Source organism: Ornithorhynchus anatinus, unplaced genomic scaffold (assembly GCF_004115215.2).
Source record: "Ornithorhynchus anatinus isolate Pmale09 unplaced genomic scaffold, mOrnAna1.pri.v4 scaffold_264_arrow_ctg1, whole genome shotgun sequence".
In the NCBI taxonomy this organism is placed as follows: domain Eukaryota; kingdom Metazoa; phylum Chordata; class Mammalia; order Monotremata; family Ornithorhynchidae; genus Ornithorhynchus; species Ornithorhynchus anatinus.
The window spans coordinates 2,673,278-2,690,670 of record NW_024396743.1 but is presented as its reverse complement, the minus strand read 5'-3'; the positions used below and the strand labels follow the sequence as shown (position 1 = coordinate 2,690,670).

The following is a 17,393-nucleotide window of genomic DNA, read 5'->3' as shown; positions in this document are numbered from 1 at the left end:
ACACAGTCCCCGTCCCACACGGGGCTCACACTGTTCATCCCCATTTTCCAGATGAGGTCACTGAGGCACAGTTCCCTCATCCGCAAAATGGGGATTCGAGCCCTGCGCTCCCTCCTGCTTAGACTGTGAGCCCCACGTGGGACCTGATGATCTTATAGCTGCACCCAACATTTAGTGCAGTGCTTGGCACACAGTAAGCGTTTAAATACTCCAGTTATTATTATTAAGAATAATCATCATCATCATCATCTTATTGGTCCCTCCCAAGCCCTTTGCCCGATGCTCTGCCTACAACAGAAGCTCAATAAATTCCTTTGCACTATTTATGGAATATACGACGACTGTCTCCCCCGCTACACCACAGGTTCCCGCGGACTGGGATTATATCAAGCCACAGTGTCCTCTCCCAAGCATTTAGTCCAGTGCTCCGCACACAGTGAGCGCTCCATAAATACCATTGTTTGAATGATCATCCTTCATCTTCTAGACCGTAACCTCGTTGTGGGCAGGGAGCGTGTCTACCAACTCTGTTATACCGTCATAAGGACCTCTCCCAAGCGCTCAGTCCAGTGCTCTACACACAGAGCGCTCAATAAATACCACCGATCGGAGGGTCATCCGCCCGACACCCTCCTATATTTTCAACCGCCCTCCCCAATCTCCGAGGGCCCATACCTGGGAATCATTGCAAACCCCTCCCTGGCGAGTGTCAGTTCTCGTTGCAAGGCGTCTTCGGACATAGAGTCGAGGCAGAGGAGGCTGCAGAGCATGGGCATATCGTCTTTGCCATACGGAAGCTTGAACTCTTTGACTAGGTTGAGGACGATCAGTCCCGTCCGCAATTTACTCTTCACCGGAAGGGTGTCGGGCAGAGAGCCGGTGGCGTTCTTCTCCAAAAAGGGTGAGATCAGTTTTTTCAGATAGGTCCACATCAGCGCCTTCACCTAAGCCGGGGCGGGAGGAAGACAAGAGGGAGAGGGGTTCGACGGACAGCGACCGGGCACTCGAAGACTCGAGGGGGTCCTGTCGCTGGAAAAACCTTCCGTTTCACAGCGCTCCGAAAACAGTGATGATACGAAGCCGATATCGGTCGGCTTACCTCCTTCTCTCCGAATCCAAGATCGCTCCAATGATTCGCCTCTGCTTCGAAGACCATGGGCTTCTCCGCCACAAAGAAGAATTGAGAAAACTGGCTGAATAAACTCTCCACATTCTTAGGGCTCCAGGATCTGAGGAGGCTGAAGATATTGTCTAGCATAATTTCCCCTGCAATTTGCTTCCCTTTAATCACATTTTTTTTTTCATCTGAGAACAGATTCTTCAACTTCTTAAACAGGCTTTCTGCAGGCTTCTGGCAAACTATGTCATCATATTGGTGCCATTCTAGAAATTAAAAAGACAATTTAAGGGTGAGATCCGATTGGCCTGGCCAACCTGGCATGGCCTAGCGGAAAATGTCCAGGCCCGGGAGTCCGAGGACCTTTCCCGCCGTGTGACTTTGGACAAGTCGCTTCACTCCCCTGGGCCTCGGTTCCCTCGTCGGCAAAATGGGGATTCAATCCCCGTTCTCCCTCTTACTTAGACTGTGGGCCCCAGCTGAGGCTGATGATTTCGTAGCTACCCCGGTGCCGGCTACTGGGCTTAAATACCACCTCCAAGATTTTTATCTGGGATCGATCAAGTCCAGAATTCAGTCTCCAACCTCCCTAACCCGCGTTCTAATTTTGAGGAACGTACTCCCTAGCCAACTTTTCCCGCTCCACCGCTAACCCTCCCTCCAGTATCCGTGAGGAACCTGTGCAGTTTGTCTCCCCTGTGCGTCAACGAGGAACTCGGCTGTGGACCTCTTAATCGTCTGATCGACTGAACGACGGCAAGCGCTTAAGAGACACCACCTCCGTTATGATTTTATGTTTCGGAAAGACGGACTATCGACGGCTGACAGGCGGCTGAAGGTTGACCCTTCTTCAGCCCACCGCTGGTGCAGCGGGTGAGCTCAGACGATCAATGGTATTTTTTGAGCGCTTCCTGCGTGCAGAGCACCGTTCTAAGCGCTTGGAAGGGTACAGAGCGAGTGGGTACTCTGCCCAGGAGCAGCTTACTGTTCAGCTCACTTTATCTGTCCAATAAAAAGGCTGCAGTTTACTCTCGGTCGCTTGACCACCGATCCGTCCATCACTCGATCAGTGGGATTTATTGAGCCTTACCGAATTCAGGCCACGTACTGAACATTTGGGAAAGTACAACGGATAGCGGATACGATCCCTGCCCTCGAGGAGCCAACAGCCGAATGGGGGAGACAGACATAAAGTCCTTCCATCAGTGGTCTTTACTGAGCGCTTACTGTGTGCGGCACACTGCACCGAGCGCTTGGGAGAGGACAGTCGGGAGGGTTCTCAATCTAGCGGATCTAGAAGGAGAAGAGAATTTACAGACAGGAGAGAGTGAGCGATTAAGAAGTGACTAAATACCCAAGTCGCCAGGTGCGGAGGTTTTACGGGTGAGCGTCAGTGAGCGTAATTGAGGCCAAATTCCAAGTGGTAGCTGGGGGTGAGGGATAGGGGAGGTGGCAGTAAGTCAATCAAGAGCACTTTTAGAACGCCTGTGGTCCGAGCCGTGGACACAGTGCTTGGGAGAGAACGACGGAATTAGTAGACACGAATCCTGCCCTCGAGACGCTTACAACCTAGCGGAGGAGGCAGGTGCCAAAAATTAATTCCTGGAGAAAAGCGGTCTCTTTTCCGACTGCCCCCCTTTTTTTTTTTTTTTAAAATACGGTACTTGTCAAGCGCTTACTATGTGCCAGGCACCATACTGAGCTCTGGGGTAGATAAAAGATACGAGAAGTGAGGGATGCAGTCCATCCATGTCCCTCCTGGGGCGAGAGAGCCGCTTCTAGACTGTAAGCCCGGTGTGGGCAGGGACGGTCTCTATTGCTGACTTGTACTTTCCAAGCGCTTAGTACAGCGCTCGGCACACAGTGAGCGCTCGATAAATACGACTGAATGAACGGGGCTCACAGTAAGGAGGGAGACCAGGTATTCAACCCCCATTCTGCGGACGAGGAGACTGAGGCCCAGAGAAGTGAAGCGGACCGCCCAAGGTCACTCCGCAGGAACGTGGCGGAGTCGGAAACGGAACCCAGCCCATCCGACTCCCGGGCCCGGGCTCTTTCCATTAATAATGTAGGTCTCCCCCGATTAGACTGTGAGCCCGTCACTGGGCAGGGATCGTCTCTATCCGTTGCCAAAGTGTCCATTCCAAGCGCTTAGTACAGTGCTCTGCACATAGTGAGCACTCGATAAATCCTATTGAATGAATGAATGAACGTAGGCACTTTATCTTAGCCGAAGCCTTTTTCAGCAATACCGTTGTAGCTCCTAACTTACCTCCTGCAGTGACCAATGACTGTTTGATGAACAAACAGCGATTTATGTGTTCTGACGACTCCTTCCTTTTGTAGATGAATTCGTATTCTGAGGCTTCGCCGCAGACCAAGAAATATTTGTACGGGATACTCTGATTCATCTTATCCTTGGAAATGGTACAAAAACCCTCAACGAGGAACCCGTGTTCTCCCAAGTCCCTGGAAACGAAATGAGAGACAGAGGGGGGCAGTTTTTCCTTTGTTTTTCTTCTCTGTACCTCAGTTCCCTCATCTGTAAAATGGAGATAAATGCTAAAAGTCCCACGTGGGAAAAGGACTGTGCCCAACCGGCTTACCTCATCTGTAAAATGGGGATGAAGACCGTGAGCCCCACGTGGGACAACCTGATTACCTTGTATCTACCCCAGCGCTTAGAACAGTGGTTGGCACATAGTAAGCGCTTAACGAATATCATCGTTATTGTAAGCGCTTAACAAAGAACTGGAAAAAAGTGCCATATTCCCTGCCCACGAGGAGTTTCCAGGCTAATGGGGAGAGACAAACATACAAATATTTCCCACTAGAGCGGCCACGATTAATGCACTGAGGAGATCTATGTGCACGAATGTTAAGGAGGATATAAAAAGTGCATAAATATTAGAATATTATAGACCACTTTTTTTCATCCTCTTTCTTAATTGGGAAGATACTTTCACCCCCAAACATACACTTGTTAAATGCACTCCTCTGCCCAACAAAGTGCAAAAGGATTTCATTTGAACTTTGGAAAAGCACCCATCCTATCGGCTCGGAGAGAACGACGAGAACCAGCGTGGCCGAGGGGACGGAGCCCGGGCCCTGCAGTCAGAAGGACCTGGGTTCTAAACCCGGGCTCGGCCACTTGTCTGCTCTGTGGCCTTGGGCAAGTCACTTCCTTCTCTGGACCTCAGTTCCCTCACTTCTCCGGGCTTCGGTTCCCTCATCTGTGAAATGGGGATGAAGACTGTGAGCCCTATGTGGGACAGGGACTGTGTCCAACGCGACTGGTTTGTATCTACCTTGGGGCTTAGTACGATGCCAGGCACATAGTAAGAACGGAAAAAAATAATGGCCTCTCATCAACAGAAAGAAAAAAATTGTGATCTGGAAATCTACTGGTCAGACAACCAGTACCCCATCTGGGAGAGAACCGAAATGGCTTACTTGACGCAGTTCAGCTCACAGACATTTTCTTTCCACTGCTCAGGCCCGAAGGCTCGTCCTCCCCTGATGAACACTTTATCTTGCTGAAGGTTGAAGTTGAAATGTCTCGAGATGATGGCATGAAAGACGACTTGGATCCCTCTGCCGGGACTCAACGGTCTGCGTCGAAAGGAAGAAAACATTTTTTAAAAAATTAAATGAACACCCGCCTGCCACTAGGAGGCTGGAACTGAAAACACAGGTGACGTCTCCCTGCTTTTTCATTCAATCAGTGATATTTATTGAGCGCTTACTGAGCACTTGCATATTTATCACGGAGGACTGGATAAAAACCTCTCCGGGGGAAAACGGGGAACAAGCACAGGGGTCTTATTCACTTAAAGTTTGCCTAAACCCACGAGCCATCAAAATAAGCACCCGTTCGTATCTTCTCTCCCTGTTGGGAGAAGCAGCGCGACCTTAAAGCCCGGGCCCGGGCAGTCAGTAGCCTTGGGTTCTAATCCTGGCTCTGCCACTCATCTGCTAAGTCACTTCACTTCTCCGGGCCTCAGTTCCCTCATCCGCAAAATGGGGATTCGATCCCTGTTCTCCCTCCTACTTAGACTATGAGCCCCAGGTGAGGCTGATGTTTCTATAGCTACTCCGGCGCTTAGTACAGTGCTTGGCACATAGTGCATGACTGTGAGCCCTACGTGAGACAACCTGATGATCTTGTATCTACCCCAGCACTTAGAACGGTGCTTGGCACATAGTAAGCGCTTAACATATACCAACTTTTTTATTATTATTATTATTAATGCAATAATAAGAATACGTGACAACATTAGGAATGGTATATGTTGTATAATGTACTACTAATCATCTATTATTAATAATAATACAAATGAGGGTATATAGTTACACACCGATACGTTATTACTAGTAACAGAATCCCAGGACCCAGTCCGTCTGAGAACGGTAGTCGACCGGCCAAAGGCCGCGATCCTCGACGCTGCGGAAAAACATCCACATTTGCTTTCTTCTACACCGTACCTTATTTTCACTGCGCTTTCGCTAGCTCTCTTGTTCTGCTGCTCCTTGGCACTCTTCTGACTGCCCGAAGCCACAGCCGCAGCGTAGTTCTTGGGCGCTCCCTCTGGCTTGGTCGCTTCAGGGCTCTCGGCTTCCCCCAGCGATCCCTTCCCCGTCTTAGCCGGCTTGCTCTTCGCCTCTGCTTCCTGGAACGGGCAAACGAATCCCGAATCACAGACCCGGGAGTGGGGGTTGGGGGGTGACGAGGCGGAATCCCGCTTTAGCGGACCGCTGTGCCCACTGGGACCAGGAATGACCGGCTGCCGCGACGGGCCCGAAGGATCCTGAGAACGAGCATCCCACCCTCGAAGACCTCAGGCTCAACCCCATCCACTTGCCTTGGGCTCCGGGGCGCTGGCTTGCGGTTTAGAAACTTCGGATTTCTTTTCTTCGGGGGGGACCCCCTTAGATTTGGGGGGAGGCCCCTTCGGGTTCGGATCCCGGCGGGGAAGACTGGCGGCTCTGGCCGGAGGGGAAGCCTGCTTGGAGCCGGCCTCCTGAGTCGCCTCGGGGACCCGGGGAGTCGGGGAGGCGCCGCGCTCCTTCCGGCCTCGGTCCCGGGAGCGGCCCCGGTCCCCGTTTCCGTCGGTCTCTTTCGTCTGCTCGGCGGGCGCACCCTCCTCCAGCAGACCCCCCGGCCCGCCTCCTTCCCTGCCCACGCCGGCCCCTCCGACGCCGGCGAGCCCCGAGGGAACGGCGGCGTCCTGATTCCCTTCTCTCTCTTTGGGACCCGGCCCCTCGAGCCGGCTCTTCGGCTCCGAGGGCTCCGGGATCCGGTCCCCCGTGGCCTGGTCCCCGTCGCTTCCGGCAGAAACCTGGGGAGCCGGGGGGGTCGACCCGTTCTCGGGAGCCGGACCGTCTTGGGGAGCGCCTTGAGCATCCAGGACCCCCAAGCTGGAAAGGGAACTCAGACTTGATGGTTCCGAACTGGACAGGGATGGTGAATTGGGCTCGGCAGAATCAGAGGGATTCTTGTTCTTTTTCTTAGTTCGAGTCCTCTTCTTCTTCTTGCTCTAGAATGGAAAGAGGAAAGTTTTCCGCACGTCTCGCTCACCGACTGGATACTGTTTGCATTTCACCTCGAGCAGCGTGGCCTAGTAGACGGGCCTGAGAGTCAGAAGGACCTGGGTTCTAGTCCCGGCTCCGCCTCTTGTCGACCGTGTGGCCTCCGGCAAGTCACTTCACTTCTCTGGGCCTCAGTTCCCTCATCTGGAAAATGGGGACTAGGACCGTGAGCCCCATTTGGGACAAGGACTGTGTCTATTCTGATTACCTTGTACCTACCCCAGCGCTCAGAGCAGTGGCTGGCATAGAGTAAGCGTTTAACAAATACCATTAAAAAAAACCCAAACCCTTCAGGCACCTCTCTGTTTCTTAACGTTTACTCCATCAACAGTATTTACTGAGCGCTTACGTAAGGGTGCCGAATACTGTATTAAGCGCTTGGGAGGGTCCAATATAATACATTCCTTCAGTCGACGGTGGATTTATTGAGCTCCTACTGCGTGCTCAGCTCTGTTCTGAGTGCTTGGAGGAGTCCAATTTAACAGCATTGGTAGATGCGATCCCTGCTCACAAGAAGACCCATCTCCACCAAGAGGGCTTCATTCATTCAATAGGATTTATTGAGCGCTTACTATGTGCAGAGCACTGTACTAAGCACTCGGAGCGTACAATTCGGCAACAGATAGAGACAATCCCTGCCCAGTGACGGCCTCTTCCCAGACTCAGCCCCACTTTTCCTCATCTCCCACTTCCTTCTGCTTCACCCTGACTTGCTCCCTTTGACCTTTCCCCATCCCATCCCCAAAGCACTTACGTCCATATCTGTAATTCTGTTTACTTATATTAATGTCTGTCTAGACGGTGAGCTTGCTTTGGACAGGGAATGTCACCGTTTATCGTTGCATTGTACTTTCCCAAATGCTAAGCACAGTAAGCGCTCGAGAAATACGATTGAATGAATGAAAGGAATTTACAGCCTACGAGAGGCAGACATAAAAGGGGATTCGACCTAGCCACCGCCTACACCCTCCCCGCTTCCACGGGCCGACATCCAGTTGCCCCATCCGAGAGGAAGTGAAAGTGATGAGGCTGAAAACTGGAAGATGAGAATTTGGAGAGGCAGAGAATAAAGGGATGCGGGGCGAGTCTCCGTTTGCAAAATACTGTTATGTCCGTTTCCCCTCTTCAGAAGGCACGCTCCTGGAAGGCAGGGAATCGGACTTGTGCTTCCGTAGGTCGATATACTGAAGTCGTTTTACTTCTCTAGGCCCCAGTTTCCTCGTCTGTCCAGTGGCGACGGAGCACCTGTTCTCCCTCCCGCTACGACCCCGAATCCCGTGTGGAACCGTGTCTGTGTCCGCTCTGACGGTAGCTTCCCCGGCGCTCGGCCCAGGGCTCGGCACACCTCGAGAGCTTAACGCATCTCATGCCGCCGATGACAGCGCGGAGAACCCCGGAGGACCGTCTGTCTTACCCCCTGCTGAGTCAACGAGGCGTCCGATATGGATTCGGCCGGATTGTCTCGCCGATCGCCACCGGCAGCCGGGATCGAAGGAAGAGGATCTTCCACCTTCAGTTCTCCGCCGGGCTCCATTTCCACCTCCTTCGGGGAGGGGGCCTCGGGGCCGCTCCTGTTTTCTGCACAGAGTTGAAGGAAAGCAGTACGGCCTAATTAATGGCTAGGGCCCAGACCTGGGACGCGGAAGGACCCGGGTTCCAATCCCGGCTCTGTCACCTGTCTGCCGGGTGACTGTGGGCAAGTCGCTTCACTCCTCGGGGCCTCGGTTCCCTCGTCGGTAAAATGGGGATTAAGACTGGGTGCCCCGTGTGGGGCATGGACTGTGTCCAACCTGCTTAGCCTGTACCTACCCTACTACTTAGTACATTCATTCATTTATTCAATCGTATTTATTGAGCTCTTACAGTGCGCAGAGCACTGTACTAAGCGGCAGTGCCTTCCACATAGAAAGCACCCAAATACCATAAAAAATACCCTCTGATAGTAGGGGTCCCACAAGACTCCGTTCTAGATCCCCTTCTATTCTCTATCCCCACTCTCTTAGACAACTCATTTGCTCCCATGGCTTCAATTACCACGTCTACGCGGATGATTCCGAAGTCTACATATCCAACCCGGATCCCTCTCTTTCCCTGCAATCTCACATTTCCTCTGGCCTTCAAAATATATCTACTTGGATATATTTTAATTATATATTATGTATCTATTCATACCAACGTCTGTTTCCACCTCTAGACTGTAAGCTCCTTAGAGGCAGGGAACTTGTCTGCTAATTCTGTGGTACTGTACTCTCCCAAGCTATTAGTTCACATTAAGAACACAAGGAATATGACTGACTTAAAAAAAGAGCTTATAATATAGCTCAATAAATGCTGGTACCTCTTGAAATTAAAATCACAAGCAAAAAAATCAAATGTCACCAAAAATTCTAGTAATTTTGGCCAGTGAACTATGAAGTGTTGCTTTTCTTTTCTGAGGGGAGTAGCAAAAAACCCATTTGAGGATCAACCCCTGAATTTGGTCATGGCCCAGTAGAAACCGGTTTTAGGCTGGAATTTTATCTCCCATGGTACTTTAGTCAAGAGAGGTATCATTCCTGGATGCTGGATGTCAGCAGTTGACCAAGAACTATAAAAATGTTTAAAGATTTGCCTCAAGAGATTAGAAAGCCGGAAGGAGCGGGGAGAGGGAGATGAACGGATGTGTGGCCTTTTCCCTGCTCAGTTTTCACTAACTACGGAGAGTTTCTTTGGCTCAAGTGCCGCGAATCCACTATCTCTCTTCCACTGACAATACTCTAATCATTTTTATTGTGGTACTTGATAAGCGCTTATTACGTGGTAAATACCATCGGATCTCTGTCCCACATGGAGCTCCCAAACAGCAGGCAAGTGGCAGAGCCGGCCTTAGATCCTGGGTCAGGTCTGGGCTCTTTCCACCGGGTCAAACTGCTTCTTTCTATATCAAATAGCCCCTCTTTAAGCGTGGCTTAGTGGAAAGAGCAGGGGCTTGGGAGTCGGCGGTCATGGATTCTAATCCCGGCTCCGCCACTGATCAGCTGTGTGACTCTGGGCAAGTCACTTGACTTCTCTGTGCCTCAGAGAAGCCAAATGGAGAGTATCTACCCCAGCTTAAATGCCATTATTATTATTATAAACTTCCCCGGGGCTTGGATGGCTCCAGACAAGCAGTGTAACAGTGCAAAGCACGGGGACTGGGAGGCCGGACACTTGGGTTCTACTTCCCCGTTCGGCCGCCTGCCTCTGGCTGATCTGGGGTCGAGTTATGCAGCTTCTCTGGGCCTCACTTTCCTCATCTGAAAATGGGGATTCAATCCCTGTTCTCCCTCCCACTGGACCTGCTTTCATTATATCTACCCCACAGCTCAGTAGAATTCCTCTCGACGTAGGTTCACTGTGAGCAGGGAATGTTGTTGGGCAGGGATTGTCTCTATCTGTTGCCGAATTGTACATTCCAAGCATTTAGTACAGTTCTCTGCACACAGTAAGTGCTCAATAGATACGATCGAATGAATGCGTCTGTTATTTTGTCATATCAGACTCTTCCAAGAGCTCGGCAAAGTGCTCTGCACGCTGTAAAGTGCTCAAGAAATATGACCGATTGAATCTCGGGCCACAATCGTTATCACTTCCCCCCGCCTCAGTTTCCACCTCTGAAAATGAGGATGAAATTCCCGTTCTTCCTGCTCCTCGCATGTGAGCTCCAAGTGGGACAAGAACTGTGGTCGATCACCTTAGAGTGCATCCACCCCAGCACTCAACACGGTGTTGTGCCCACAGTAACCTCTTACCAATACCGCAGTTGTGACTACTACTTCGCTGGGCCTCAGTTTCCATATTAGTAAAAATGGGGTTAAGTTACCCATCCTCCCTCCCCCTTGGACGGATCCCCAAATCGGATTGCGTCCCACCGGCTTGAATCGTAACACCCCCCAGCGCTTAGTACAGTGCCTGGCACCTTGGAGGCGCTTAAATGCCACTATCACCATTCTGTTCAATAGATCCAGCAATGGCATGGACTGAGCGCCTATTACGTCCAGAGTACTATACTAAACGTTTGGGAGAGTAGGTCACTTCCGTCTCTTCTAGACGTACGCTCCTTGTAGGCAGGGAATGTGCCTGTTTATTGTTCTGTTGTACTCTCCCGACCGCTCAGTGCAGTGCTTTGCACACAGTCAGCGTTCGATAAATACGACCGAATGAATGAATGGTGTCCTCTCCCAGGCGCCTAATGACAGGGCTCGATACCCAGGAGGTGATCGGTCAATACCGCTGACTGATCGATTACTCGTCCTCCCCCTCCAGATCCCCCGTCATTCATTTATTCATTTGATCTTATTGAGTGCTGACTGTGTGCAGAGCACTGTACTAAGCGCTTGGGAGAGGACAATACAACCCAAAACAGACATATTCCCTGCCCACAACGAGCGAACGGTCTAGAGGGGGAGACAGACATGCTTGGCAGGTAGTAAGTGCTTAACAAATACCACCACTATTATTAGTAAATAGAAATAAATGACAGATATGGACATAAGCGGTGTGGGGCTGGAAGGGCGGGCGGGGGGGGGGGGGTGAATGAAGGAGCAAATCAGGGTGACGCAGAAGGGAGAGGGAGAAGGGGAAAGGGGCTGGGGGCATCCCCTCGTCCTTACTTGGCAACTGGACCCGAGACCCCATCGGCTTCCCACACTGGCTGCAGAACCTGGGGCTGTCATCCTTAGAGAAGTGATGGCAGTGAGCGCACTTCATGTCCACGGAGAGATGTGTCCCCACCGGCCACAGTTTCAGTCGCCTGTTTATGAGAGGAAGGAAGTCACCCTGCAGCCGGGCTAAATAAATGAATCACGGGTCACGTGACCACCCTTCCTCTCCGACTCTCCCCCCCCATCCAGCACTGGTTGAGTTTCGTTTTCTAGTAAGCGAAATTGTCAGGCCACCACAGAAGTGTTCTGTGGGAACCTGGCTCGGCAACTGCATCGCTCCCTGCCCTACTTCCTCCTCCGCGGCTCCCTCAACCCTCCAAGCCCTTTTATCCCCTGGATGCTAGCGGATCCCTTACGGATAACTCCCTTTCTTATTCAAGCAACGAGCTAAAAGCCCGGTGGATTGAAATCCAGTGGATTAAAGACCCCTCCCCGCCCCCAACACACACCACAGTAATTTTTCTATGTATCTACCCCAAGTACTGGACTAAGCAATGGAATAGACCCGAGCTGATCGGGTTGAACACAGTCCCCGTCCCACGTGGGGCTCACGGTCTTTATCCCCATTTTACAGACGAGGAAACGGAGGCTCAAAAGAGCGAAGTGACTCGCTCAAGAAGCCAGATCCTTCTGACTCCCGGGCCCGGCCTCCATCCGCAAGGCCACGCTGCTTCACACTTGGTCTCTGATTCCACCTCCTCGACCCCAAATGCCCCAAGAAGTCCAATGGAGGGGGGCTTGGTATTTTTATCCAAGAGGGTCTGGCAGTTGCAGAGCTGAGCCTTATCGCCAAATGGAACATGCAGGCTGTGGGTAAAATGGACTGCCTCAGGGTGAGGGGGAGAGAGGGTGCGGGGAGTTGTCGGGCACACCCCGAGCATGCCGATGCAGGATGACCTTCAGGAGACACAAAGGACCCAGTGTCCGAGCAAACACAAGCAGCGTGGCCTGCCGGCTACAGCCCACGGCCTGGGAGTCAGAGGACCTGGGTTCTCATCCCTCCGTCACCTCACCCTTCTCTAAATGAAGGAATCCCGCTCAGAGGGTTAGCCTCCTGTGGCTCTACGATCCGTCTGATGATCTTATATCTACAACCGTACTTGGCAGAGTGCTTGGCCCCTAGTATTTAATATTATTATAAGGAAATGCTTCATATTTCAGACCCAAACACGCCTCCCCGGTTGGAACGCGGCCATGCAGATCCGAGACTTTGCCCCTTGAATGATCGGTCGTTTACTTCCCTACTGACTTCACCAAGGAAGGATAAAGGAAACCAACCTCAAGGAAAAAAACTGGGCTTTCCACATTAATGAAAGGGATTAAACTGTTCTTTATCCAAAGGGGGCTATTTGCCTCTGAAAATTAATTGCCATCCACGGTCAATTCCCTAGAGCCATAATCCTCTTTGCCACACCAGCCCACTTCTCACTGAGGTGAATACAGAGATTGAAATTGCCAAAGAGTCAACCTCACAACAGTTAAATACAGTATTCAGACACTAGAAAACTCTGAGAGGAGTCTTCAAATGTAGATTATCTATATATATCTATATGTAATTATATATATATAAACAATTTTTTTTAACCTAGGGCATGACACTTGCTAAAATTCACTTTTGCTGCAGAATCCCAGCCCAGGAGCTCTGAATCCACTCACAGAGAAATTCCCCAAAGTCCAAAAATTACAGAGAAGAGTTGCTTCTCTTCAGCCTTTAGTGGGCTTGAGGGAAAATTTAGGCACTCCAAGCAAAAGCAATCATAACCATCACTCTACAGAGAATGGCAATAATAATAATAATGTTGATATTTGTTAAGCGCTTACTATGTGCAGAGCACTGTTCTAAGCACTGGGGTATACAGGGTAATCAGGTTGTCCCACATGAGGCTCACGGTTAAGCCCCATTTTACAGATGAGGTAAAGATTAGAAGCAGAAGCCCGCTTGTCACTAGGATCTGGATTCTAATCCCGGCTCTGCCACTAGTCTGCTGCGTGACCTTGGGCAAATGGCTTCACTTCTCTGGGCCTCATTTACCTCATCTGTAAAATGGGGATGTTAAGGCTGTAAGCCCCAACGTGGAACACGGCTTGTGTCCAACCGGATTTGCTTGGACCCACCCCAGCACTTAGTATGGTGCCTGACTCCCAGTAAGCGCTTAACAAATACCATAATTATTAGCATTAAATTCCTTTGGGAGAATTCCAGTGTTCAGGACACTGTCTGGGTCACTGTTGAATATTTCAAGCAGTCAGCTCCTTGTGGGCAGGGACTGTGTCTACCGACTCTGTTGTATCGTCCTCTCCCAAGCGTTTAGTACAGTGCCCCGCACACAGTAAGTGCTCAATAAATACCACTGATTTTTACCCTTATGAAAAAGTAGATTTGTCTCTTCGATTACACTCTTTCCTACCCTAAAACACAGGCATCCTCTTAACGTTCTCTGACTTCTGAGGTAAAGGCTCCTCCTAACCCTTTAACCTTGGCTGACTGCGTATTTTTAGTAAAAGTAGGACGGGGCTTCTGGGTAAGGGTTGCTAGGGGGATGAGATTTCATTTGGAAAAGCAGCTAATTAAGAGGATGAAGAGAATGCGGGCTCCACTATTTTAGACAGTATCCAAGCCAGGGCTCTGGGGGTCGCTTACAAAATCCACCACGGTCATAGATCTGACGCCTTTGGACATTTGATATTCGCCCCAGCCTCAGCCCCACAGGGCTTATGTATGTGTCCATACGTTATTTATTTCTATTAATAATATTATCATTAGAGTATTTGCTAAGCGCTTACTACGTGCCAGGCGCTGGGGTGGATACAAGCAAACCGGGTTGGACACAGTCCCCGTCCCATGTGGGGCTCGCGGTCTCAATCTCCATTTTAGAGAACAGGTAACTGAGGAACAGAGAAGTAAAGTGTCTTAATGTTGGTATTTGTTAAGCGCTTACTATGTGCAGAGCACTGTTCTAAGCGCTGGGGTAGACACAGGGGTATCAGGTTGTCCCACGTGGGGCTCACAGTCTTAATCCCCATTTTACAGATGAGGTAACTGAGGCGCAGAGAAGTTAAGTGACTTGCCCACGGTCACACAGCAGACAAGCGGCGGAGCCGGGACTAGAACCCGTGACCTTCTGACTTTATCCACTAGGCCGCCCTGTCCGTCTTTCCCTCTAGATTGTAAGGTCATTATAGGTGGGGAACGTGTCCATTAAGTCTATTGTACTGCATTCTCCCGGGCGCTCTGTACAGTGCTCAGTACAGAGTAAGCGCTCAATAAATAAAATTGCTAGATTGATCACAGCCAGATTAGGGTTTGGGGTGAGTCTCAGCTCAGCTCTTCAACACCTTCTGGCCGCGGTGACACCGGTCCGATCGATCGATCGACTAGACTGAGCACTCTGTGTAGAACAGTGTACTAAGTGCTGGGGAAGTTACCGATTAAGCGGAGCGCAGTCCCCATCCCCCACGAGACTCAGGAGAACAGGTACCGAGTGCCCCCATCGCACAGATGAGAAAACCGAGTCCCAGAGAAACTGACTCGCCCAAGGTCACCCAGCAGGTGAGAGGTGGGGATTGGAACCCAGGTCCCACGACTCCCAACCCTGCGCTCTTTCCACTAAGCCACGCTGCCTTCAGTCATTCAAAAGTATTTATTGAGCGCTTACTATGGGCAGAGCACTGTAGACTAAGCGCTTGGAATGTACAACTCGGCAACAGATAGAGACAATCCCTGCCCAACGACGGGCTCAGAGTCTAATCGGGGGTGTCCTCAGAAGTAGAGGATTTGGCTCAGGAAATCGAAACTATTTCGTGGAACGGTGTGACATCAGATAACAGAAAGGCTCCGCACGGGACCAGGCAGGCTTGGGTTGCACAACCCAAACAGGGTAACTGCCGCATCCCGGTCGAGTCGTCCCTGGCGGGGGGGCGGGGGACGGGGCAAAACGGGCACCGGGTGGCAGGGAAGGGGGGGGTACAGCCCATACAACGTACTGGACCCCCAAGGGTTGCCCCCTCAGGCTGCGCGCCCCCCTTCTGTCACCGTGACTCGCTCCCATTCATTCAAGTCATTCATTCATACGAGAAGCAGCATGGCCTAGTGGCCGGAGCCCGGGCCGGGAGGTCAGAAGGCCCTGGGTTCTAATCCCGGCTCCGCCACTGGTCTGCTGGGTGACCTTGAGCAAGTCACTTCACTTCTCTGTGCCTCAGTTACCTCCTCTGGAAAATAGGGATTTGAGACTGTGAGCCCCATGTGGGACAGGGACTGTCCCCACCCCAATTTGCTTGTACCCACCCCAGTAGGTGGGTACATAGTGGATTCAGTGGGTATAGTGGGTACAGTGCCTGGCACATAGTAAGCACTTAAATATAATTGAGTTCTCACTCTGTGCAAAGCACTATACTACATACTTAGGAAAGGACAATACCGCAATTTGCACATTCCCCGGCATGAGCTTTGCTCTTCCCCACAGCACTTAGGCTCGTGGCTTAATGGAAAGACCCCAGGCTTGGGAGACAGAGGTCATGGGTTCTAATCCCAGCTCTGCCACTTATCAGCTGCGTGACTCTGGGCAAGTTACTTCTCTGTGCCTCAGTGACCTCAGCTGGAAAATGGGGATTAAGACTGTGAGCGCCACCTGATTACCCTGTATCTTCCCCAGCGCTTAGAACAGTGCTTAGCACATAGTAAGCGCTGGTAAGCCCGTCAATGGGCAGGGACTGTATCTGTTGCCAATTTGATCATTCCAAGCGCTTAGTACAGTGCTCTGCACATAGTAAGCGCTCAATAAATACTATTGAATGAACAAATACCATTACTATTATGTGACATTTATTTATTTGTATTGATGTCTGTCTCCCCAGCTCAGGGAACGTGTCTCTTTATTGTTGTACTGTACTCTCCCAAGCGCTTAATACAGTGCTCTGTTAATCACTCAGTAAACACGACAGAATGAAATACACCTGAATGAATGCTCACCAGAGCTTACAGCACAGGCCCTTCACTGCTCCCTCACGTCCCCACCTCTGAGCTCCCACGGCTTCAACCACCACCTCTCTGAGGACGATTCCCAAATCTCCATCTCCAGCCCGATCTCTCTCCCTCTCTGCCGACTCGCATTTCCTCCTGCTTTCGGGACATCTCTGATAATAATAATAATGTTGGTATTTGTTAAGCACTTACTATGTGCAGAGCACTTTCCTAAGTGCTGGGTAAGGGGGTCATCAGGTCGTTCCACGTGAGGCTCACAGTCTTCATCCCCATTTTACAGATGAGGCAACTGAGGCCCAGGGAAGTGAAGCGACTCGCCCGCAGTCACACAGCTGACAAGTGGCAGAGCCGGGATTCGAACCATGACCTCTGACTCCCAAGCCCGGGCTCTTTCCACTGAGCTGCTTCCCATCTCTGCTTGGATGCCCTCCCATCACCTCGTCTAAAATTCATTTAATGGAATGTACTGAGCGCTTACTGTGTGCGGAGCACTGGACTAAGTGCTTGGGAAAGTACAGTACAATAAACAGCGACATTCTAAACAGAATTCCTGATCTTCCCTCCCCAACCCTGCCTTTCCCGACTCTCCCATCGCTGTAGACGGCACCACCACCCCTCCTGTCTCACACGTCCTGAACCTTGGCGTTGTCCTGGACTCCTCTCTGTCTCCTTCACCCCAGGAATTCCATCCATTACCAAATCCCGGGGGGGTTCCCCCTTCACGACCTCGCTAAAAATCTGCCCTTTCCTCTCCATCCAAACCACTACCATGCTGAAGCAGCGTGGCTCAGTGGCAAGAGCCAAGGCCTGGGAGTCAGAGGTCATGGGTTCGAATCCCGGCTCTGCCACTTGTCAGCTGTGTGACCGTGGGCAAGTCACTTCATTTCTCTGGGCCTCAGTGACCTCGTCTGGAAAATGGGGATGAAGACTGTGAGCCGCACGTGGGACAGCCTGATTCCCCTGTATCTCCCCCAGCGCTTAGAACAGTGCTCTGCACATAGTAAGCGCTTAACAAATACCAAGA

General features: G+C 51.1%; 1 protein-coding gene across 1 annotated transcript in view; it reads right to left on the bottom strand.

Annotated features, from left to right (window-relative positions):
- The window catches only part of RNF213 (ring finger protein 213), an 83,684-nt gene that overhangs the window by 64,643 nt on the left and 1,648 nt on the right, over positions 1 to 17,393 (bottom strand). The window contains 8 exon segments of the mRNA XM_029056803.2: positions 676 to 944; positions 1,100 to 1,383; positions 3,390 to 3,586; positions 4,571 to 4,729; positions 5,603 to 5,787; positions 5,980 to 6,654; positions 8,121 to 8,284; positions 11,338 to 11,477. Of these exon segments, the coding sequence (XP_028912636.1) occupies positions 676 to 944; positions 1,100 to 1,383; positions 3,390 to 3,586; positions 4,571 to 4,729; positions 5,603 to 5,787; positions 5,980 to 6,654; positions 8,121 to 8,284; positions 11,338 to 11,434 (2,030 nt within the window). The 5' untranslated portion in view covers positions 11,435 to 11,477.